This window comes from Oryzias latipes, chromosome 14 (genome assembly GCF_002234675.1).
Source record: "Oryzias latipes chromosome 14, ASM223467v1".
Lineage (NCBI taxonomy): Eukaryota > Metazoa > Chordata > Actinopteri > Beloniformes > Adrianichthyidae > Oryzias > Oryzias latipes.
The window spans coordinates 16,379,737-16,404,747 of NC_019872.2; the positions used below are offsets into that span (position 1 = coordinate 16,379,737).

At 38.4% G+C, this 25,011-nt stretch overlaps 1 protein-coding gene across 2 annotated transcripts; it reads right to left on the reverse strand.

The window, feature by feature from the left end:
• Positions 1–1,355: 1,355 nt before the first annotated feature.
• Positions 1,356–22,885, reverse strand: LOC101159768 (gap junction delta-2 protein). Of its 2 annotated transcripts, XM_023962269.1 has the most exons (3): positions 21,349–22,885; positions 19,252–19,308; positions 1,356–3,651 (listed from the first exon to the last, which is right to left on the reverse strand). In XM_023962269.1, the coding sequence occupies exons 1-3, from the start codon at positions 21,417–21,419 to the stop codon at positions 2,787–2,789; spliced, it is 993 nt and encodes a 330-aa protein (XP_023818037.1). In that variant the 5' UTR covers positions 21,420–22,885; the 3' UTR covers positions 1,356–2,786. The 2 variants fall into 2 exon arrangements, with proteins under 2 accessions (XP_023818037.1, XP_004076540.1); XM_004076492.4 differs by lacking the exon at positions 19,252–19,308 and having other exon boundaries at positions 21,349–22,879.
• Positions 22,886–25,011: the final 2,126 nt, after the last annotated feature.

A 25,011-nucleotide genomic window follows, 5' to 3' on the forward strand; every position in this document is an offset into this window, starting at 1 on the left:
AGTGCAGAAAAGAATGGCTTGTCTTGCTACCACCTGACCTGATTTGAACCAGTTTCTTGCATGTTTACAGTCGCTTGACAGCACCACCTGGACTGACTGACTTTATGCTGTTGTTTTAATTTGTAATTTTTTTTATTCATTCTGGCCCATTTGTGTCAGTTTTGGAACATCTGGCCCCCTGCGATGGACTGGCAAATCATCCAGGGTGTACCCTACCCTTGCCCGACAGTGGTTGAGATCGGCTTCAGCCACCCCTTGACCCCAAAAAGGATTAAAATAAAATGGGATGATTGGAACATCTGGGAGCTGTCCCTTCAAGAAGTAGAGGGAATTCTGTGACTGTATTTTCTTACTTACTTCTTCTGTTTTGGATTTTAGTGTGTGGTTCTGTTTTTAGTAATCTTGGCTTTTGCTTTACTCCCAACTGCCCTCACAGGTGGCGACGGGCTGTCTGCGGGTGAAAAATGGGCAAATCTGTACAAGGCAACTCAGGCGGGAAATCATAGAGCACTTGGTGAACCCGTCGAAAATAATATTTATGCAAGTTTTTCACTGCGGGCATGCTGCGGGCAACTGTTCGTAGCGAACATGTAGACAAAACGTAAGGGTTAGGAGGAGTGAAGTAGATAAGACGCAGGCACATCGTACAGATTTGTAGTTTTTCCAACCGCGCCCCGCAACCCTGTGCACACTGCACAAGGACCTCATTAGTGCTTTTCAAGTGATAAGTGTGCACTTCTTGCCCGCAGCCTGACTGTTAGAAATGAGGAAATTCAACAATCAGAGTATAGTTTGTGTGAGCATCCTGTGGGCATCTATGGATCTCCTGGACACTCCACGTGTGCAGCATTTGCACGTCAATAACAAGGAGCTTGCACATTACTAAAGACTCAGAGTGTGGTATAAGACATCATCACCCATTCGTCATAAGTGCGTATAACTAACATTATCATTACAAATACTTCATGATAAACTTATCAAACGCACGACAATGGTATGGCCCATTTTCGTCGCGTGGCAGTAGAAGCCTTAAGGGAGGTAAAAGACAAACCTGGGCTCCTTTAAGATTCGGCTACGACCCCCAATGGCCTGGACAACCCAAAACCCCCATACTGGCAAATCCAGCCATTAGTTTAGTTGTGACTTCTTTCGATTTAACTTTCCGATCGCTTTCATTTGGGTCCTGAACTAGAATCTAATTTTACTAATACTCAATGTAATTTTTGAAAAAGGGTGTTGCTTTGTTAATTGCACCCTATTTGCCTCTCTTCTCTTGTTTTATTCAAAAATCAGGGTCAGAAAAATCAAAAGTAGAAATATATTTGACAATGTACTAAGAAACTGCAAATCCCGAATCACTGCATAATCATTTATTCACATATTTCTTTTCACATATTACATATTATTATTGCTGCAGTTGTGGCGCCTTTCTGGTTTTCACCATCAGTATTCCCTTAATGATATTCTTTGTTTCTATCTCTTTATAGTTTTCATCTTCATGCATGCTGAATATAACATTTTACAGGTGCAGGATGCAAATAAATAAAACAATCTCTTTTAAAAAGTTACATCTCGTTATCTATCCATTCTATTTATGCTTCAGGAACATGCTTTTTTCAGTCCAATATGGGGTGAAAAAAACACCTTTAGGAGCAACTCTTCTTGGTAAGAAGGTGATGGCATAACAAAGAGCACATTAATGATACATATTCTTTAAGCTGACATTATATGATTTATCGGTTGAATCCACTTCTCCCCCGCCAACATAAAGCCCATCCAAACTTTCTTAGGGAAAAGGCTAAGTGTAATTATTTTATCTATGTACACTTACTTTGAAGTATGGCACCAAATCTGCTTGTGAGAGAAAAGTCTGAGGTTATAAGTTAAACGTATTTGTGGCTACATCACCTTTTGTGTTCATCAGAAAAAAGGTTTACGTGTAAAATCCATTCAGAAGCTCACCACAGCAAGCACATTTTACAAGCTAAAGTAGAGACACAGTTTTCTGTGGGATCTGAGAGTAAACACCAAGCCTTGCAGGCACTGGGAGCGAAGCACAAAATGAACACAATGTTGGAAATCTAATTAAAACCATTGATAATGTACTCTGTGTGCTCCCAAGCTCCCACATGACTCTGCCATCTGATTAGCACCTAGTGTTACATAGCAGGTGAAAAATGGTGACTTCATTTTTTAAAGGAAAAGGCTGCAACACCTCCAGCAGATACTGTGTTCCAGTTGATGGTATCAGTGCTGATACCTTTTGTTGGGGGCGGGGTGCTCTTTTTGAATATTGTGAACAATGACAAACAATATTAACTTTCTTTCAGCTGCTTAAATTGGTTTAGCATTCAGTTTTCTGGCTCCGGACATACATGCGTATGCATGCACACGCTAAAGCTCTTGCATAACTGAAAAGTTAAGGGGTCTGTTTCCTGACTTAAAGGCAAATAATCAAAAGCTTTTTATCATTTAAACTCCGACTATCTTTACAGTTTTACAACATTTCTTGTGTTTGCTCAGTTTTAGCTGTTGTGTTTGTCGAAGGCACCTCGTGGCACCTAGGCAGAGCAGAGGTTTTTATCAGTTTGTTAGGAAGATGATTCTTCTTTCTTCAAGTGTCAAAAAACTCTACTTGGTGAACCATTGTTCCGTTGTAACTCAGAATCTGTGCTCCTGAATAGTAATAATAGAGTTGTCAGTTTTGCTCTCTACTGAGCAGGCCCAGGAAAAGCTCTTCTCCATAACTTCAAAGGTCCCCGAGCTCCCAGGCGGAGAAGCCTCTGTCAGACATAGGCCGACTCGCTAGACTGGGTCCTGCCCAGGTTTGGGGCCTGGGACAGGTGTGAAACATCCTTCTTGCGCACCTCACAGATGGACTTCCTCCGGGCCTGCACACCTCGCATGGCCGTCTTTATCTTCCTCCACCCAATGTGGTTGAGCTCAGCCAGGTTAAGGAGCACGCATATGCCGCTCACGGCAAACATGAAGACGAGGAAGACAGTTTTTTCTGTTGGGCGGGACACATAACACTCCACCTCTTTCACACAGGGGTAGCGGTCACACTCAAACATTCCTGGCACGTTAAAGCCATACAGGAAGTATTGGCCAGCCAGGAAACCGATTTCCAGAGCATTGCGGAACACGACCTGGATGACGTAGAAGCGAGAGAGGCCTTCTTGGCGTCGCACTTTTGCATTTTTGTGTGTTCCAGGAAGCCCTCGGGGCCCGTTGGGGATTTCTTTGACGTCCATGTCGTGATCGTCTTTGCTGCTTTCGGGATGCACCAGGATGCCGTTGATGTTGCGCGCGTGAAGCTTGCGACCATGATGGTCATGACCGTGCCGACCATGGTGACCGTGACCGTGGTGATCCACGTAATGATGCAGGAGGGAATAGCTTCGGTCGCGTGCTTTTGCAGACTGGTGAACTGAATATGTGATGAAACACAGGCTCGGCGTGCACACCAGGATGATCTGAAAGACCCAGTAGCGGATGTGCGAAATTGGAAACGCCTTGTCGTAGCAAGCCTGGTTGCAGCCGGGCTGCATGGTGTTGCAGATGAACATGATCTGCTCATCTTCGTACACCTTCTCACCCACTATTCCAACTATTAGAATTCGGAAAATCACCACCACTGTCAGCAGGATCCTGAGAGGAGACAGAAAGAGGGGAAAAAGGAGAAAATAGTTTAATAGAGTTAAAATATTGTTAACTTTTTAAATGAATCTTAAAACTAGAGAAACGGTTACTTTAAACCTCAGAACTAAAATATTGAAAATTTGTTTTAACTGAAGTGCAGTCCTATAAGGGACGTTTTTTGTGCGGATGCATGAATATCTTTGTTTGAACATAGCAAAGCAGTGATGTGTTGTGAGCTTCATGGTTGGTTTGGCACTGAACACTCTGGAGTCAGATTTGCAATTGTAATCATGTACAAAATAATTTACGCCTTTAGTGAAGTTTTAGGCTGTTTTAAAAACTTGAAAATAACATTAATTTTAATGAAAGTTGCTCCCAAAGCAGAGTTCACTTATTGTAAAGCTTATATTTTCTTGGTTTTCTACTAAGTGTATTCTATCTCCATAAGATAAAAAATGGTTTTCTTTATTTTTATTTATTATTTCTTTTAGAAGTCTGTCTCATCATCTTTTCATGTCTATGCATTTCATTAGGTCGACGAGCCAAAATAAAGGGGAAAAAAAGTGTCTCTATTTGTTTCTGTTGTTTGTTTTTAATTTAAGCCTGTTTCCACTCACTTATTGGCCCTGAATTGTGTTTGGTGATAGGGATGAAAAGCACCTGTCACTTTATCACTTTATCAGCGCTCCCCAAACATTTCTTATGAAAATGTTATTGTTGAAACATATTTGAAAAATCGACATAACACATTGTTTTAAAGACTTTTTTTTACTTAATTAAGTCTTCTTTTTAAATAATTTACTAGAGTAGCAAATATAAACACACATATATATATATATATATATATATATATATATATATATATATATATATATATATATATATATATATATATATATATATATATATATATATATATATATGTTTTTTTCCAATACTTTTTATCATGAAATTTAGGTGCAGTTATTGTTACAAACTAATGTACATAGAACAACAGTGGGTCGTATATGTATATATAAAAATTATTTCTATTTGATTGCTTGAAATAAACCATTTCAAATCAAAAGCAAAAAGTGTCACAATCCTGCTAGAAGATGCTTCTGCCCAACCTGGGTTAATTGGGAAAAAATGTTGGGACAAATTGGCAGAATTGAAGTCAGTTCTGCAATTTAAAAGCTTTTAAATGCATGGCCAAATCACAATTTCAGTAGGTAATTTGAAGGGAAACCAAAAGTACCAAAGGTTGCAGTTCTTCTGAAAACCACTGGAGGCTGAAGAAGGAGAGAGCAATTTGTCTTCCACTAAAAAGTGAGACTTTACACCAAAAATAACAAAATTGTCAACATAATTGTGTGGTGTGTGTGTGTGTGTGTGTGTGTGTGTGTGTGTGTGTGTGTGTGTGTGTGTGTGTGTGTGTGTGTGTGTGGGTGTGTGTGTGTGTTTGCGTGTGTGGGTGTGTGGGTGTTAGACGAGAGGGAAGAATCTGTTTTAATATGCTTTTTTTAATTTAACTAGATATTTATATTTAATTAAATATATTTATGTATATTATAGGCAGGGTTTTTTGTTTGTTTGTTTGATTGATTGGCAGGTGGGCGTATCCATGGAAGGACTCAACAAACCTCCTCAACCAGGCATTTTCAGAATGGGTGGAGCCTAATCCCCAATTAAAACCTTCACCTTCATGAGTGACATTACAGATCATTTGTCCAGTAAGCATTCATCTCTGGTAAAGCAGGGTTACCTGAAGAAGTTTTAATTGGCAAATATAGATCACATTGTTCTTTAGTCCTGAAGAAAAGCTAGTCTAGATTTGAACATGAAATGTTGAAACGTTCAACCAATTCTGAGAAATCCTAAGCAGACAAATTTTCATTTGAGTTTTTTTTTTTTTTTAATCAGTGTGACTGTCCTAAGAAAACCCTTGTTGGAACAGTTTGTCCATAAAGCTCACAGCATTACCCTGATGAAGTCAGTGTAAATGTCTGGTGCTAAATTAATTCAAAATCTATAATATTGACATTTGTTTAACTCCTATGTTGGTCTGCCCTGAAATAAAGCACAAATATGATAACAGTTAGGATATATTCCTCCTTAGGGCTGGTCCTTTGCTGACAGCTTTGTCATTTGTACTGTGTAATACTGTAGTATTTTATATCTACAAAGACTTAGGAGTACAAGAGGCTGGATTATTAACTGCTTTTTTCAGAATCAAAGATGCTGGACCACATGCCTCGCAATCTCCAAATCTGTCAGGACCTCCCTTGGAGAATCATTAGAGCAGTGCTGCAGTTTTAGAAGCTTTTCCCAGGGCCCAACACTTCACAGAGAAGCATAGCTGTGTTCAGTGGTCTGATGTGCTGCACAGCTCTGGTCTCTATCCAACCCGGGCACTGCAGAGGAAGACTGGGGCTTTCAGGCTGCACTGTCAGCTCTTTGTAATGAGTAGGGAAAGCCTGCGCATTGTGGGGCTCCCCAATATTTATGCCACAATGCAGTAGATGCAAAGGCTCCCTGCAAGGAGAAGTTGGTTACTCTAACACACTTATTTCTAAGCACAGAAGGGCACCTCTGTGCAGTTTAAAAGATACTTTAACTGAAAGGTAGCATTAGCTATAGCTATGAAAAGTGCTCCAATTCCAGTGTGCATATTTTAATGATGACTCAATTTTTTCCCACCTGCCTTATTGCCAGCTAACACAACCATCTGCGAAAATTAGTGAGAGAAAGCTCTAGAAATAAGCAGAGGGCTGCAGAAAATAGGCAGCTACAGAGACCTGGGGATGAGGGGAAAAGGATTGCTGAAATCTGGGGTTTCTAAGGAATGAAAAGAGTGTCTTTGAAAGAAGTGAATGAGGAGACAGCCTGGTAAGGCAGGGAGGAAGGCAAGCAAAGGAAATAACAGAGGAGCATGTTAACATTAAACAAACTTGAAATAGAACATAGCGTCGTATTGCGACTGTTCCTATTCCACCTGCACACCTCTGTGTGTCGTGTGACAAAGACAAGGAGGAAAAAAAGACAGTCAGCCATGTGTCTTCAAAAAGGCAAACGAGTCCGGCCACTTGTGCTCAGCTGCCACTTTATTCGCTACACTAACTCTGCCTTTAAAAACACAACAGATTATGACTTTCAAATTGGGTATGTAATTGACATGAACATATACAGCTGACATCTTATTCACTGCATGGAGAACAATTAGTGTTTGGTGGCTTGGCAGAAGTGGATTTGACCACGGGGCAGAAATTGATGGGCCTCTGCACCAGAAGGAGTCAGTTGATGGATTCTGCAAGCTGGGAGAAAAATATGGGGCTGGCTCTGCTCATTTAGATGCAAATATCCATTCAAGTAATACAAGGAACACAAATGAATATTGTTCACTCTGTGTCAGAATCTACAGGGGTGATATTTGATTCAAAAGGGACTCTTAATAGAACATCTGCATTCATCTTGTTAATATATATAGACACAGTTCAAACTTGACAAGTTGATGCTTGGTGGAGGACAGCTTGAACTTTCCTGCATTTTAATTACCTTATATTGTTTCCAAACCCAATACTGTAGCTTGTATATTCCTATACATTTCTATCATGCAAAAAAGTGACATCAGTTAATTAGACTTTGCAAATAACCAACAATATTCTATATGTTCTGCTCAGACCTGGCTTCCTCATTATCTTCAAGCCGTCCTAATGCGTGCTATACTCCAGACAATACTTCCTCCAAAGCTTAATTAACAGCAGCCTGCACCCTCAAGGGTCCATTGGTCTGCATCGTTTTGTGTTTTCGCTAGTCTTTTAATACGTTTTTGCTCCATATTCTCTGCTTTTCTTGTTCTTAGAATCAGACAGAACAATTTAACCTCTGACTGAAAAAAACCTGAAAGATTTCCTTTAAAAATTCTTCTGACCCCTTGATGCCTGAATTTATTTCTAACTATGAAAACATTTTCTAATGTTTTTGCTTTCAAGTTTAGACCCAAAGTGGTTTGATGTATATTTGCATCAATAGGTGTCAGGGGTTAAACTTTAACAAAACACTGTGAATGTTTAGAATAGATTTGAATTTTTTTAAAGATCTATACGATCTCTGGCAGGAAGGCAGTAAACTGGCACATTCTAAATCCAGTTTTAAATTATATAACACATTGAAATATTCTGCAGCAACTCTTAAAAGATTACAAAACAGCTCATGTTAGCAAAAAGCAAAATCCGTTAAAGCTGAATAAAGATCTTGTTCAAATTAATTCAGAAAGGCAAAATTTTCATCACTTTTGAAAATAAATTACAGACAAACTAAGAAAAAACTGATTAGGTTTCTTCTTCAAATCTAGACTGAAGTTCTACCAGTAAAGAGGTTGCTTGTTATTTATGTGGATTTTCCTGCAAGCCTGGTTTCTTTTCAGCATTCTATAGATTGAAAGTGTATTTAGATTAAAGAGATGTGAAATGATTATTTGGCCTTTATTTGACTAGTAACGGTGCTCGTTGGGACATTTCTTTTGTCTGATATCAACTGTTCTACATTGTCAAATTTTTAATAAACATGATCCTACTGACCTGTTTGTGTTGTTGTGAGTTTTTTCTGCATTACCAATAAATGACAAATAGCTTTAAACAACTTTTGACCACAAATTTTACATTCAAATCTTAAGATGTATACATATATATGCATAATTGTATTAGTGTCTGTGCTAGTTCAAATCATTTCTACTCTTAAAACAGTCATTTTCCACACCTAACAAACAATGTGGTTATGGTAAACATCAAAATATCTTTATGTAGGGATTGTTACAGCTTTTATTTAAAAACTCTATAAAATACATTATTTTCCCAAATAACTGGTTAATGTCAATTACAAAAAAAAAACTGTTAATTATGAATTATGAATTAACCCCTTGATGTGTTTTTGCTTGCAAGTAGATGGTAAATTAAGGTAATTCTGGAGCTGACTTGGTTTGCTTGTTTGCATCAATAGGCTTCAAAGGGTTAAACCATTAAAAAATGACTATCTATTTCTAATTTTTATTTCAAGTCTTTATTTGTGCAGTTACTTTAGTCTTCCTAATTTATTTGGAAAAATCCCAAGGCTGCGCATGTATTAGGGAGCGTGTGATTGCCTGCACCCCTCTGCTGGATCACAGGATAATCAGCTTGAGGCAGATTGCTGCATTGACAAAAAAAAAGGCGTATCTGCAAACATCTGTGTTTTAAGTTCTGCAGAATAACGAGCCAATGCTGGAAGTTGAAGCATAAAAATTCAGAATATTCAATAACCACCAAAATTTCAAGCACTTTTGAACTTGTTCTGATTGAGTAGAATGGGAATTAAAGCCACTCGCTGACTCAAGTAATAAAGAAAGCAGTAAGCTGTATTTATTATTTTTTATTTTGGTAAAAAAAGGTCATTTAACCTAAAGTTCTTTAATGGTAATGGCTATTGATTTCTGACATCATTCTCCCTCTCATCCCCTCATTTAGCTGCCATCGACTTAGTCAACTTGTTAAGACTAATGATTCCACATTTAGAGACGTTCTCCATCTCTCGTCCCATTCAAAAAAAAATTTGTTATTCATTGCCAGAACAAAAAATACAAGTTTTTCAATGTAAAACCTTTTTCTCATCTTGGAGCGTCACTACTGTACTGCACATTCATAAACCGCAAAGAACAGCAGCAGCTTGTGGACACATAAAAGCTAACCCTGGAAAGGGGACAGGAAAAAGTAGCAAAGCTATTCTTAATTATGTTGCTGTCACTTCAAACTGCTCGGTAGGAAGATGACTGACCTGTAAGATTGTGTGTAATAAAAAGGAACGCCAGCAGCTCATCAGCTGGTGTGTTGACTGGACATACACGTTCTGTCTTTCCCAGAGGCTTTCACACGCACACACACACACTCGTTCATTCATACAGCAGCTGCTGCCTGCAACCTTCTGGGAGAACGCTGGCCCCAGGCACATGAGCTGATGCATCAGAAAACACACATTTGCTCACACACATGGATTATTGCTAAACATTTCTTTTTGTTTCTACTGTACGGCAGGATAATTTACAGCAGTGTGTGTGCACATGCCTTAGTGGAAGGCCTGGATGAGGGCAGTGTCATCTGTAAAGACACCTTGGATATAAATATACCTCTCACCCTACACTCTCTATAATAAGCTCCACTGATTACTGATGACAGCATGTAATAAGTAAAGATCGTCGTAAGTCTTGCATTTAGGCAGCTTAATGATGAATATTTTATCTCTTCCACCCCTCATCTCTGCTTTTTTTCCAAAGTTTATTAATAGTCAAAGGTTTAGCCCACACATCTGTGAAACATGCAAGATTGTAATCTTCATAAATATAGGAGCACAAACATGTTTATTAAAAAAAAAGAAATCCTGATCATTTTAATGCACTTTTCTGTTTTTAAAAGCAAATCTTTAAAAAAAGAATGCAAAACTTTTATCACATTTTGACATGGCTTACATTTCTATATATTTTTTAGTGTGTTGCAATATAATTAAAATTAATTTATTTTTTTCCTCCAGGTGCTTTCTAGGTTCAGGTAAAACGGTATTCTGTATTAAACGTTATTTCTGGCAGGATATTTTGTAGAATAAAAGTTTAATTAAAAAACAAAGTACTTTCTATTCTTTAGATTGTTTTTTCTTCTTTGCTTGAATCAATTTTTTGACTGTGTGTTAGAAATTAGTGATTAAAAATAAGAAAAAAAACAATCATTCTGCAGCTTTTTTTTTCCTTCATTTTTTTGACAATTCAACGCAGTCGACACTTCCACATCTGTGTCTTAGAGAGAAAAGGTTTCAGCTGTCTTTGGGATTAAAAGAGGAAACCAAGAAAACTTATTGAAAGAATCTCAATGTGTTATGGTGTCAATTAAAACTGAAAGCAGGGGTCACCAACACCGTTCCTCATGGGCTATCGCCCTGCTTGTTTTGCAGCTAAACCTTGTCCAATACTGTAGATGCTGATTAGCTGGATTGAATCCGCCCAGTTTCTGATTGACTGAACACATCTAAACCAGGTGAGCAGCATTTACTGAAGCAAGGTTTGCAGCAAAACAACCGGTTAAGGTTAAGAGGATACATAAATTAAGAAAATAATAGCAGAAGAAAAGAAACAAGTAAATCACAAAGCTGATGCAGAACAGAATTGGTTAAAAAAATCTATGCTCAGCTTTGACATCTCAGTTGCATAACCAAGCATGATGAGCAGCTCCAAGAGTAACAGATGCAGCTTGGCTACATCTCATTTATCGTCTAAAAGTACCCTTTTATCAAATCTACCCTCTTTTATTTCATTTAACGCTGAGGCAGGCATATTTTATGCATGCAAATACATTTTTTTAAAAAGCTTGAAAGCTTAAGAACTTTTTTAATGAGTCACGTCAGTTTTTCTCTTTGGACTGCAACCAAAACACAACGCTGATTCAATCAAAACGGGATTTTGGAATGTTTAATAGAAGAAACGGTGACTCATCAAAATGTAAAGTGATGATAGGACTTCACAGTCCACACAACCATGAATGATGCATTGAGAAAACTATTTCAAACTTGACAAATTTTACTGCAGATATTGACAGAATCCATTCATTCTGCAGTAGCTACAGTATGTCTAACATATTTAAACAGTGAAGGAGCCCTTATTTGAGATCTGCAGGAAAATATCTGTTAAGACAATCCAGTTCTATTTTTAAAATATTAAATTTAGATTATCAAAATGAAAGATTTAGATTTGATTTATAGTTTTTGATCCTTTCAATTTAGTTAAAAAAAAACCTTCTCTTAATGCGCTTCCATTATTTTCTAGAATCCTACTGTGTTGCAGGTCTTCTTAGACTCCAATTCTTAAGTGTATTTTATGCTCTACCTGTGTTTAGATTGCCTTTCACTGCCTTAGTTTACACTTGAGAGGATTTAAGGGGGAGCAAAATGTGAAAGTATGTATGTCAAACATAATCAGCTGACACTGGCATCATTGTTAGTGGTTTTACAATTACTTTACATAACCTACACAGTCATAGAAAAAAAACACGTCTTGGAGCCCATGAGTAATTTGGTTTTGACTTGTACAGAACTAGTACCAGTTTAGCTTTCAATATTTATTCACTGCTATTTCTGAGCTCTTTTTTGAGGCAGGCACATTGCTAGAGACCTAATTAAATAATGCAATGCGTACTGAATTGGAAAGTTCTTAATGTCTACTCATGAGGTTCTTTGGAGAATCAATATTGTGATGGCAAACCAAACCCCCCCCGTTGATCTTTGGGTTAACAGATATGAAAAAGTTATTTACAGATCAATCATGCGACTGACCTGACTTCAACTCAGCCTCTGATTCAGCTAACAGGGCGTTTTTTTATGGTCAGCATGTGCAAAGGAGAGTGAAAGATGGGGGGGTTCAAGGATGTAGCAATAAATCTGATTTGACATGAACAAGGAAATGTTTACAACAGATTTAGTTCGGAGCCTTCACTGTATACTTCAAAAAGTACAGAGTGTTCCAGAAGTCAGGTGTCATTAAACAGGCTAAAGGAGTGAATGACAAATTAATGTGATCATAAACAGAAATCTGCTTTTTGTGGTCCTGCAAATAATTTAATCAGATTTTTTTTTTGCTTGAATTAGAAAAATATATGAATCTGTGAATCTATTTTGATCTGTTTAGATATAATAAAAATAATCACCTTTTTCCTTATTCTTTAACTCAAGTCTTAGAGTCTTGTGAAAAGAAGTGCATAACGTACTTAGAAAAATATTTTTCTAATCAATTTTCTAAACATTTTATAAGTTCTAAGTTATTATCGCTCAACAATGGTCCTGTAGAATTTTTTTTTTTACTATTGTTTTTCAAAGAGATGTAGAATTATAGACACCCTAGTGATAGAAAAAGCACTCAATTTTGTTTTAAAAATTCCCTTAGAAGTCTTATATCCAACAAACACGACAAAAGGGCCCCAAACTTTTCATAAGATGCTTGAAAAAAATGCTGTAAAATCAGAAAAAGGACAAACCACATAGAAGACATTTTTTCTAGCATTGTACTTTTTGTTAATGTCTTATTTTTTCTTTTTGGTAAAGTTTAGACATAAACAAAAGATTGTATTTAAGTCTTCAGTATCAAAACATGTGCCACTTGCATTGTTACAATCAGCAAAAACAGCATTACGAGGACTTTCAAACTGGCCTGTTTGTTCCGCACCAAAGAACATTTCCTTTGACATTCCTCTTTGTTTGTGCTGATTGATGCTGTAATAGTTCAGTACACAGCTCCAGGTGGCTTTAACCTCTTCAGATCTGGTATCCACATGCGTGGACATCACATTCTGGGTTTATATTACCACAGACGTTCATTCTGCTATTAAAGCCTAAATGACAAAGACAAAATAAAAAAGGCATATCAAGCAGAGGTGAAGAAACCTCTCAGTGCGTTAGTACACTATGAGTTACACCACGTCAAAACTTTATATCAACACTTCAACTTTAAGCAATATCAAGAGATGTAATGAGGTCAATTAAACAAATCTTTATTTAAAACTTCATGATTCTCACATGACTTGTTTTACTTAAACTAAAATTCTTTGCACAGTACAATATGTGTAAAAAACACAATTCTGGGGGGTTTGGGTAAAACCTTTTGAGGTGTGGTTTTTGGAGTAGAGAGGTAGACATTTTTAGTTAACTTCTTATGCTGACATTTATGTTAAAGTTGCATTGATATTTGTAATTCAGGGTATATAGAATATTTAGAGGAAAAAGACTTCCAAACAGTTGTGTCATTATTGATTTTTTTGATCGCACAACATCAAGTCAAAATGTGAGAATTTCAGCCAACAGTTATCATTTTAATATCACTTAGAAAATTTGGCCAAAGCAGATATTACTCATTCTGAAAAAAATATGTACTGAAAACGTGAAACAATTGCGGTATGAAAATTTTAGGGCATTTGTAATTTACCCGTCCTAAAGTAAATTTTTCCAAAAAAGGAACAACAACAAAAAAGTCACAAGAATAACGTTTGTTTGTTTTTTTTGTAGTTATGTCATGCGGTCACATCCTTTAGTTCTGTTTTGTTTCACCCTGTACTAGTGACTTGTGTCCAGGTTGGCTGTGGGCTCTCCCAGAGGCTCCGCCCCCTCTCCTGTGGCTCTCCATGAGTGGCGCACAGCTGCCTGGACTTTAGGTTCATTTGTTTGAGCTCTATTTAAGTGTGTCTGTTTCTGTATTCTGTGTTGTAGTATTGCTTTTGTTCTGTCTGTTGTCCTGGGTTCATGCACAAATCATGCTGTTTTCGAGTCCTAACATGTTTGTGGAGTTTTCCCACCCTAGAGTGGTGTTTTTTTGTTTTTAAAGAACTCTGGATCTTCCCTTAACATTGTTTTCTAGTCCTGCATTTGGATACATGTTAAAATTTGCATAAAACTCTGTCGTAAGTCCCCTTTTCAGCACTGTTTTTGTTTGTGTCTTATCGTTGTCATGTTCCCATCCTTGTAGGTTCTTTTCCTTAATTTTTTTTTTTAAATCAGTAACATCTCAACTTGGATTCCAAAAGTCTAAAATCACTGAAGGTGAATGTAATGTTGACTTGCTTGCCTAACTGGAAGGTGATGAACTTATTCTGGTTAAGGACTGTGCACATCTCTTTCTATTGACTAAATAATTTTGCCTTGTGTAAATTGGAATTGACATCCAAAATAAACTACAGTAGGTTGGTGTAGAATCTTTTGTAATTAACTGTAAATCAGTTGAACGTTTCCTTTTGGGTTTTTTGCCTACGTTAGACTGAAACTAAGTAGTCTCTTGTTAAGAACTACGGTAAATAAAAATGCATGTTAATCAGAACAGTTTCAGCCGAATTTATATTACACAGTTACTTAATTTTTTATCTATGCATAAATAATAACTCCGAAAATCAACGACTTTTTTTTTTTTTACTTTTTTACTTTTCTGCGTTTCTAGATGAAACACAGAAAAGTAAAAAACTTAAGTATTCTTCAACTCTGCTCATTTCCGATCGTGAAAATGTTCAATAATGTACAACTAAAATGTAAACATATTTGACAATCAACAATTTTCATGAAAAAATAAATGAATGACTGGATAAATGAAAGTTGTATCTCCTGTGTGTGCTTCTAAAAAGTCACATGGACACTTGTCTTGTACGGCCTGTCTGAGGTGAGGGGATGAATGGCAGACTGGCTAACAGTTGTTGATTCCTTGGCCCCCTGACACTGCATCCCATAATGAGATGGCACAACATTTGTGCAAAGGAAATGCAAATTTCCCTCTTTCCCCAACTGATCCCACTTCAATTCTGTGTATATATGTGGTGCACCACATGCTGATTTCTTCTTTGTTTTCAAGGTGTTTGAAGAGCTTCTGCGCAACTGATTAAACTGAATATATCAGTTAATAAAAATGAATGGATGGTGGAAAATTAACTGCTGATTTATGCATATAGAATGTGCTTTATTAGATTACTTACAATTTAAAAAAAGTGCAGCACGCTGTTTTATTATGATTTTTTACTATGATAAAAACCTAAAAGATTCTGTTTTTTATCAGACTGATGAATTTTATTCCAAGTCTTAGTAATGCAGAACCTTGCTTGTAGCAGAACATAAAAGTTGTGCACACACACACACAGACACACACACACACCACTGATTGGCTATGAATAATACCTTGTGCTGACTGAAAGCTGAGCTCAGCTTTTCTGCAGATCTTTGCACCGTCAAACCGAATAATCAATAACATCCAACATCAGCTCGTCCTGCATTAGTAAGTTAATGACAGCTCCTCATGTCCACAGAAACAGTTTAATTTGGAACACCCCCCCCCCCCCCCCCCCCCCCCGCCACATGATGGATTATATAGCCTGTAAATTGCCTGGATATGGGTGTTATTGCTCCAGAACAAGGTTGGTTTTGAAGAGGAACATAAGAGAAGAAAGGAATTCTGCCCATTTTTCCATCTGTTTTGACCAACTCAAGACTCCAGTTTCAACAAAGACCTGAAACTCATATTGTTTTGGGAGATCTGGGCTGCTTTTCTTAATATAGATCCCCTCCTTCTGGTCCGTGTTCTGACATATTTAGAGAGAAGTTGAGAGAATATGAACACGTCTGGTTTGGAATAGTTCATCCTTACATGCCTGTGTGGTTTAGGGCATAGTCTTAGGCTTAAAAAGCAGCACATGTTTCACTTTGTTGGGAGTTATGAAGGAGTCGGTCAACACTCTATACATTTTTAATGAATAGCTTGTTGCTACGGCAAACAAACACCACGTATTAAGCTTTTATGAATTATGCTAAATTTTAGAATGACCTGTGATTAGTAATACATAATTTAACCTTGCTGCATTGGTAAAAGCATGTTGATCTGAAGAGACAAAAGGGAAAACATATTAAAAAGCTGTGAAGAAAAACTAGTACAAAGACATGAGTACCTTTTTGTTTTTGTTAAAAGAGCTGTTAATTCTTGCAGATGTTTTATTTTCAAGGGCACTTCTGTCTGAATGGCATGAATCCAACATTTTAAGTAGTTTTTTACCTTTGGATGAATATGAAATTAAAAAGGAAAGGTTATTTTTAGTTAATCTCATCAATGCGTGGGGACACTGAGTTTATGTGCCAGCCTTTTTCCTTTGCTGCACAGTCTGTCAGCAGACCCTGACACAGATTCTCAGCACCAAACCTCTGCAGAGAGAAAACTTTTCCTCCTTTATATCTTTCATGCTTCCCCCGTGAAGCCTTTTAGTCTCCCACTGCAGCTCACTCACATCTCTTTTTTATCCATCCTTTATGGGTTTTTTTCTGAGATCCCTTCAGTTGCTCCATTATCCCTGCCTTTTTTTTATTTTCTTTTTTCTTTTTTTTTGCTCCATTTATCTTTGGTGTGTTGGCTCAATACAGCAATGCAGTCTATTGAAAGATGCACCAAGATACTTCCTTCTTTCCTTCCTCCAAGATATAAAAAAGCCTTGGTCTGATCCTTCCAAACATAAAAGCATCTCTTTTTTTAAACCTGCAAACATGCTGACCTGTCCCGTGCAAAACATCCACGCAGCAAACAACAACTGCAAACAACTGTATATTTTAAAATGTAAAGATTTTATCAAAATCTGCAAGTGTATTTATTATGTTTACTAAAGATGTAGTTTTTGTGTTTTGTGGTATTACAAGACAGAAACCTGTCATAATACATAAAAAATTAAAGGTTTGTGTTTGGATACCCTTGTGGCAGAATAACTACCAGTAAGTCGTTTCCCACAAAAAACAGCATTTTCTGATAGTTTTGTAATGTGTTTAAATACATTTTTATGCAGAAAAACTTTTAAATATCTACTGTAAATGAAAAACACAATATTCGAATTGGGTGGAAACCTGTACTTTCAGTATGTCAAATAGTTATTTACAAAACATTCCTTTATGTTTAAAAAAAACCCTTAAGACATATAAGACAACCGCAAATATCATCAAGGCTGCACTGTTATATATAAAAATGAAACATAAATGTCCAACATTAAAGCTAGCTGCTCATCAGAGGCCAAATTTTTTATGAATAACAGATTTCAAGACACAAAGCCTTGAGGTTTCAGCATAATTGTGGCAAATTTTAACCCTCATTAAAAGTATTTATTATTGTGATTACTACAGCCTTGACAATAATTTTTTTAATGGAATAATTACAGTGAAAGTCATAGGTTATCCATGCACACACATTGCTCAGTTAGAAGATAAAAACACATATCAATCTCTGAATCATATGCAAGGCACCTGGTGTTAGTCAGAGGCACAGAAGCAACTCTCAATTGTCTGTTCCTTTCAGAGACCATAATTAAGCTAACCTATGCCGTAAAAACGCTTCCTCGTCTTTCCAACGTCATTTTTTTACTCCTATATTCGTTACCTATGCCTGGGCATAGGTTAGCTTAATACCTACAATTAAGAAATGGCTTAATTGTAGCTAGACATCCGACAATGGAACTCCATCACACTACACGTCGGCACTGGAAAGTAAAAACCGACATGCAATCATGTTCCAAAGTTTGATGCAGGAAAGACACAACAGTCATGAGGGGGACACACTTTTCTGTGCTTTGGAACTGGATCCTTCCTGTTGCAATTGCACACATGCAAATTAATTGAAAGTAACAACACACACAGGCTGGACGTCCCATTCGTGATGCCATTGAGCAGTGGCTGCATGCTCCGGCCACACCCCAGTGAAGTGTTGAAACTTCACAATGCACAACAGTGCAACACTACATCACAGTTGGTCGTGTTCACAAGTGCAAATGGGTCACAACTGACCATGGCCAACTGGGTTGTTGGGCGTGGTCAGTAGCACAAAAGACTTGAACCTTTCAACCCGTAGAGGTCAGTGCAATAAATTTGGTCTCAATGTAGGGTTTAGTTTGGATTGGTATCAATCTAGGAGGCACCTTTGCGGCACAAAAGTGTGCCAGTGGTGAACAATTCTCCAACTTGCTGGTACATCCATAGACGTCATTCAGATGAGGGAATTATTAAAGAATACTAATTTCCTGACCATGCAGACACATGCTTAGGATTAGGAATTCACTTTTCTTCTTTGGTGGCTTTTGCATAAATATGTTTACCAATTTTTAACTCTTACCAAAAAAAAAGTTAGTTGATAAAATGTCCAGATTCTCATCAATCATTTGAAAGAAGCTGCTTCAGGCTGACCTCATTTATAGAAAAGGAAAGAAAAAAATCTTGAAGAATGCTCCAGTGCATTTTAGGTACAGGGGCACATACAGGGACACCTTCAAAATCATTAAATGAAAATCAGGGATCTACAAGCAGAGATTCCAAAGCCAGTATTTCTATTCTTGTATACCCTATGGCAGACTGAGTAGAATGAGAAACCTCCACAGGAAAGCATCTAATGTTACACTTAATGGCCTAGGAACAACTGGAGAGCCTTGCAGGACAAACACAAACTGAGGGAAGCCAAACACATGGGGATCACTTACAAAGCATCTCACTGTATTCAGCGGTACATTACTGTTGATGTTGTCTAAACTACTCCCTGTGCTGGGGCTGTTTTTAACGATCTGAATTTGTGTCACTACGAATAGTTTGAATAGTCAAGAATAGTCAAATATCACGCCAGATTGTCGCATACATAATTGATCTATAAACTGATTGTAATTAAGTTAAAGCATTTTTTTTCCATTTACTATATTATGTCTTCAAGAAACCCTTTAAAATGTTCAGCCAGTGCAGTGCATGATCAACAAATAGCTCAAATTAGGTGAATAACAGGAAACCATGACATCTTCAGACGATTCTATAAGACTTTTGAAGTAACAGACAAATTGAGAGTTGCTTCTGTGCCTCTGAAAGACTGTAGGTGGCTTGAATCATCTAGAGATTCATTTTCAGCTTTCTTTGAACCCTGTGCTCACAGGGTTTGGCTGACTCATCTGCCAGCTCTGGATCTTAAAGCTGCATTAAGTAATTTCTTTGACCACTAGGGGGCGGAAAGACTCCAAAACAAGTTCACAACTGTTAGAATCTTGATTATCGGGTTGTTACGGCTAACATGTTAGCAAACAGTTGCCTACTCACATATCCAGCAGAAACAGAGCAACACGGACATCCCTTTGGTCTCCTTTTTCTGGCCACCTGTTGAACGTAATTCCAATATTCACAGGCAATTTAGCCTTTGTTTGGTCTTTCACCTTAGATAAAATATTTGTTGGAGTTTTTTTTGTAATGAAGTTCCTCTCGCTTTTCGTGGCCTTACTCTGGGTATTTAAAATCAAGCTCGTTCTCTGTTAAAGACCCACTCCAAGTAAATGTTTTTAATATGTTCTTGTAGCATTTGTCTGATGATGGAGGACATGTCTAAAGAAAATTAAGATGAAAATTAAGATGAAAACTACATTTTTGTGTATTTCTTTATTCAAATTATGGTGAATATGGTGAAAAGACTAAACAATGCTATTTGAAAAAGCTCTTAGTTTTTACATGAAACTACAATTGGCAAGCCACAAGCTCCCTGCTCGGCTCCATTCTGATGTATCCACTTGTAGACGACTAGATCCATTTACGATTTCGGTTTCTTCGTCTGAGCTGGCATTTGGCTCAACACTGTAAAGCTGGAAAGCAACCAATACTGCTCGCCTTTTTTGTTGAACCTGTAATGTTAGCTTAGGGTTGTGATGGGATGTAAGCTAGCAGAAGATAGTGGAAACAAAGGGATCGATGGGAAATGACTGCAGGCTTCCTCCGTGCCAATGGTCCCGCCCACAACTTACATGCAAATTTCTAAGAAACTCCTGCCGCTCTGCAGAAGCGACACAAGTTTTTTTATTTGGGCTAAAAATGGCATCATCATAATTAAAAGACCACTGAAAACATTCTTACAATAGATCAAAAGATGATTGGAGTAGGACTTTAAGGAGCCACCAAGTTTTGTTTAGATTTCAAAAGACATTACGCCAAAATTTGCAGAGCTTGGTGAGCTTGGCAGGAATCCCCAAAATAGGAAAAAAAAAGATCATATGGGACAAAAATATTGCTTAATGAATCTTTAAAATAAGTCAAGCTAGGTGAGTCATTGGCTAATGCAGTTGCAGAGAAAGAACTGACTGCAGTGCTGCAAGGAAAGTCCTTGTAAATGGTTTCTATGCATTTTGTGGAAGGTTTATTGGGGCTCACATCATCTCTGTTACTTTGATGCAGTTACAGTAAAAGTCATTCAGACGATAAAGCCTTACTGCTCTGTGCACACTCTGCACAGGGCAGTGACTGAATGCATTGGCCAATTTCCCCTCATTTAACCCGCAGAGCATAAGACACACACCCAATCGCACAAATGCACACATCTATATAATGCCTGTCAAAGAAGAATCTAGGACATAGAAGTTTGACTTTGTTGCAGAAATTACACTTAGTTCAAATTGTTTGAGCTGTTAATGGTAAATCCAGATTTCCCTGACTGAATCATGTTAACTTTTTATTATGAGCATCCAAGTGGGACATGTGTATTGTGTTCATTGAATGGAAAATTCCACTTTTGCATCCCATTAATCACTCAAAGGTGATGTGGAGCAGACATTTCACAGAGAGATTACAGCACATCTTCACAGCATGTCCACTGCAAATCCAACTTGTTTGTTGGATGTCCCCCAACAAACCCTTCGAAGAATATCTGGTCACGTTATGGCAGTAGTGGTTGCCCATGAAAGTAATGGGAACTAACTTTTTTGTGTTTCATTTGCTCCTCCCTTTGATTCTATCCTCCTCACCTGCTTGCCCACCATCCTTTCATCTTCCACCCCATCCTCTCACTCCTACTCCCCTCTCATCCTTCTGTTCTGTTGGTCGGTGGCCAAGTACCATCTATCAATGCTCAGGCTATTAGCTGGCATCAACATAGGAACCTCTCTGCATTATCTGTAATGCCTGGTAAAGCCCGGTATTGATTAAGTCCAATTATTTTAGCCCTTAACTAGTGATAAGTGTGGAGAATGAGAGTGGAGGGGACAAGAAGGACACGGGGAAGACTGGTGGGATCATGGAACAGAGGAGAGCAACGGGACAATCCTTGAGGAGTCTCTGTGGGGATGCCATTACATAAAACAACACGTACTGTACACAAAGGACACCATTCTTTTTTTGGACAAACAAAACTTTACACAACCAATCCATCAGTCTTACCTTCCAATCATGGTGGAGTGCTGCTGGACAGCTGCCTCCAGCAGCCTCTCCAAAATGGTCCATTCTCCCATGGTGATGGAACGATGGCAGAAATGGGGCTTGGGGAGCGACCCCTTCTTCCCTCAACCGACTCCTTCCTCTGCCTCACAGGACCAGCCTGTGCTTGCTTGCACCAGCAGGGGTTACACTAAACCCCTGTACCTCATCAGCTCCCCCCCCTGACCTCTACACGTCGACCTGGCCGGGAGTGTCCCCCGTGAGCGTGATTGTCTTCTGCTGGGCCCGTCCTGCTGTGCTCCCCCCCCCCCCACTTGGTGTTGAAGAGGTGGTAAGCTGAATGCCTCCCCCCTCCTCTTTCTCCCTCGATCTATTCCCCCTCCCCAGCGCAGTGATGCTTGTCCTCCCCCTGCAGCACCACTCTGTTCTGCACTACAGCATATGCTATAGCTCACTGTATGACAGCCATGATTGCCCTCTCTTTTCCACTTGCCTCTTTCTGTCCCCTACTTCTTCACTCCTTTCTCGTCCTCCTCCTTACCCCCCAATCACTTCAGCTGCGCTCTGTGCCATCGAGGCTCTTCTCCACCTGTCCTTGCATTGTATGCATTTGCCTTTCCTGCAACCTTGCCTCCTTAACATAAACACACATCACATGCAGCTGATTCTCCTTGGCTCATCTTGGCAATCGGCACTGTAAACACACACTCACACACACACACTCACTCCTTCCCTCAAAGACAGCTCTGAATCCCACTCTCACTCTTCCAGCCGAGGACAGCAGATCCACACCAGCACACAAAGCTCCTGCCTGCTAAATGTCATTTCATGACTGGAGGAATGGTCGCTCCCATAGCTCTGAGCTCTACACAGACCCATAAAAACCCGCGCACACACACAGAGTCACACACACACTGCCACACAGACCATCAGTGATAAATCAGCTGCCTTGCTGCATCCAGTCAAGCTGAACCGCAGCAGCTAGCTGCAGACCCGTTGTCCCTTGTTGTCCCCCTGGCTAATTTCAGCACAGTCCAGTGCCCAGAGTCATGTCTGCTGCAGGCAACAGGGAAGAAAAGGCGTCCTGTAAAAAATGTTTCTGGTCTCCATCATTTTGTGTCTCCTTGCCCCCTTCCCCCTTGCTCTCTATCCACCTTCACTCACTTCCTCTTTCTCTTCTTTTGTTCTGTGTTGATCTCAGTCCTTCCAACTAGCTCTGTGTCAGTGATCGGTCCCCATCTCTGCTCAGTGCTCTCCTCTCTATCTCTGAGCTTCTTTCTTGTTCGTTGCTCTGTCTCTGTCACTCTCCGTGAGCATGCAACACCCCCCCTCTCCTCCTCTTCTTTTCATAGATCTGCTCCCTCTCATACCTCCCGTTCCCTCCATGCTTCCCCGCCTCCTCTGGTAAATTTGCTTGGATTGCTATCCGGGTTGGTGGTTCACTTATGCTTGCAAGAATGCCTCCCACTGCTGTGCATGTCTCTGATGCTGCTCAGAATATACAGGTTGCAGATCATACTGTTCCCTCTGCCCTGCCTTCCCTGCAGTCCTTTGTACTGGTGCGAGAAATGGGCTGCACTTTAAATGCTCCCATTTTTTTATGTCCCACAACATCAAACAAGTGAATCCAGGAGGTGGATTGAATATTTGTCACTCTAGCATTTTACACTTATTTAGCTGACATTTCAATTTACCCCTTTTTTTCCTGACCCAATGCCTTTGCCCTTCCTGTTTTTCCTGTCTTGTCCTTTCTTCATGTCCTCCACACATCCTACAGTAATCCTTCATTCTCTCCCTGTCCCAAGAGAAATGAGCACTGTGTTGTACTTTACTGTGACATTGAAAGCTGCAGTCATTACACTTACATGAAGGTGGATCGGAAAAGTGATGATCGCCCTGCACTAAGCCCACAGATGCAGGGAGATGGATCCAATTAAATTAACCTGCTCACATCTAGCAGATAAACACTTTTTATCTTCCTAAAAAGAAAAACAAAAAGCCAAACAAGAGAATCCTACATTCAAAACGAAGAACTCCATGGAGTCATTTCCAATCTGTGAGTCATAACAGGTCTTTCCCATCTCAACGACTCAAAATTTGCCGAAGTAAATGATGCACTGACAAAGCATGTGACCAACACACCAGCATGAAGTCATAGCTGGAAGTGGTTCATTATTCAATTCATTATTGCTGCCCCTCTGTTCAATTGTGCGACTTTCAATTACAATTACAACTTTTTCTAATTTATTCTGCAGAATTAGATGTTCTTGCTATGCTTTGAAATAGTGGGACCACCTTCCCATTATCAATACATAACTGTTAACGTAAAAAAAAATGCACAAAAAAATTCCCCCTCACATGTGGAAGACAGGGAAAGAGCAGGACATGCTGTGGGGAGACAAATAGATTTTGTCGTTTCAGCATCTTCTGAGGGAATGGGAGGAGGTCTTTCCCCTCACCAAGGACATTAGCGGTACAAGGGCTAAAAGAAGAGAAGACGGGCAAGCTAGTGAACCATGATGGCTCCACTTCAGCTCCGCTTTTGGTCACAAACCTTGCAGCTGAAGTGCCAGCATCAGCTGATAAATGCTGTAAGAGGAGCTGGACGACACAAGAATGAAAGAGGGGCGCAGGTGTGTGCATTCTCTTAACTGACCTAGAACAGCTGAGGTAGGCAGAAATGTGCAGACTGTACTGTAGTAAAACACTACACATGTATTTATGTAAATTATATCTCAAACAATTTTGTATTGCTGCAAAAATTTGGGTTGTATAAAAATAATACAAAATATCAAATTAGGAGAATTTGCAATTAGCCTCATTGCATTAAAGTTATACTCAAATGAGGTTAGACCCAAGGAAACAACAACAATTATATTATACATTAGTTGTAATTACAAATATTACACAGTATGTTGTGTGAATAATCACGATTGTTCAAAGTCTGGACAATAAAGAATCATGCATGTCAAAATTTCATCCCTGGTAAAAAATTCCCATTTTATGTCATTATGATACCAAATGAAACATTAACATTTGTAAAAAGAGTACAAGATTTGATGACTATAAGCTGGTTGGAGAAAAGGATGTTCCACAAAAGCATTACAAATGTCAAAAGCCCTCGGTAATCAGAGCATTTTAACAACCAGGAATTTTTGAAAGCAAAAATGTGGAACATATTACAACAGATGTAAAAATCAGAAATTTTCTCAATAAAAGCTTTGACTTTTTTCATACAACTACATGCCATTTTTTTCTAAGCTACTTTTAACAAAAAAATGTTATATTAGATTTATCATAATTCTTTCATCTGGTAAACATAGCAGAACTTCAGCTGTGTACCTGAATAGTCCCCCATGAGACCCCCTTTATAATGACAAAATTTATAACTATTTCTACTATCTCTGCATCAAAACCCAAAATTTTCTGACTTAAAATTTACAAACAATCAATTAAGTCTATACACACTGTTATGTATTTAATAGAGCTCATGCAAGAATTTGGGTTTAATACCTAATATAAATAATTTAGGTTAAAATTTCATTATTGGTATAACTTTTATTCATGGGAAATCAGACGGATTTTAAAAAAAGGAGTCCTGAAAATAGAACATGTGAAATGAATAATAATAATAATAATAATAATAATAATAATAATAATAATAAT

Excerpts from the sequence above, each read along its gene's own strand:
- LOC101159768 (XM_023962269.1), bottom strand. The coding sequence starts at position 21,419 with ATGGGAGAATGGACCATTTTGGAGAGGCTGCTGGAGGCAGCTGTCCAG. Across the intron at positions 19,309-21,348 it reads CACTCCACCATGATTGGAAG|GTGGCCAGAAAAAGGAGACC; the intron begins GTAAGACTGATG and ends TACGTTCAACAG. Across the intron at positions 3,652-19,251 it reads GCTCTGTTTCTGCTGGATAT|GATCCTGCTGACAGTGGTGG; the intron begins GTGAGTAGGCAA and ends GTCTCCTCTCAG.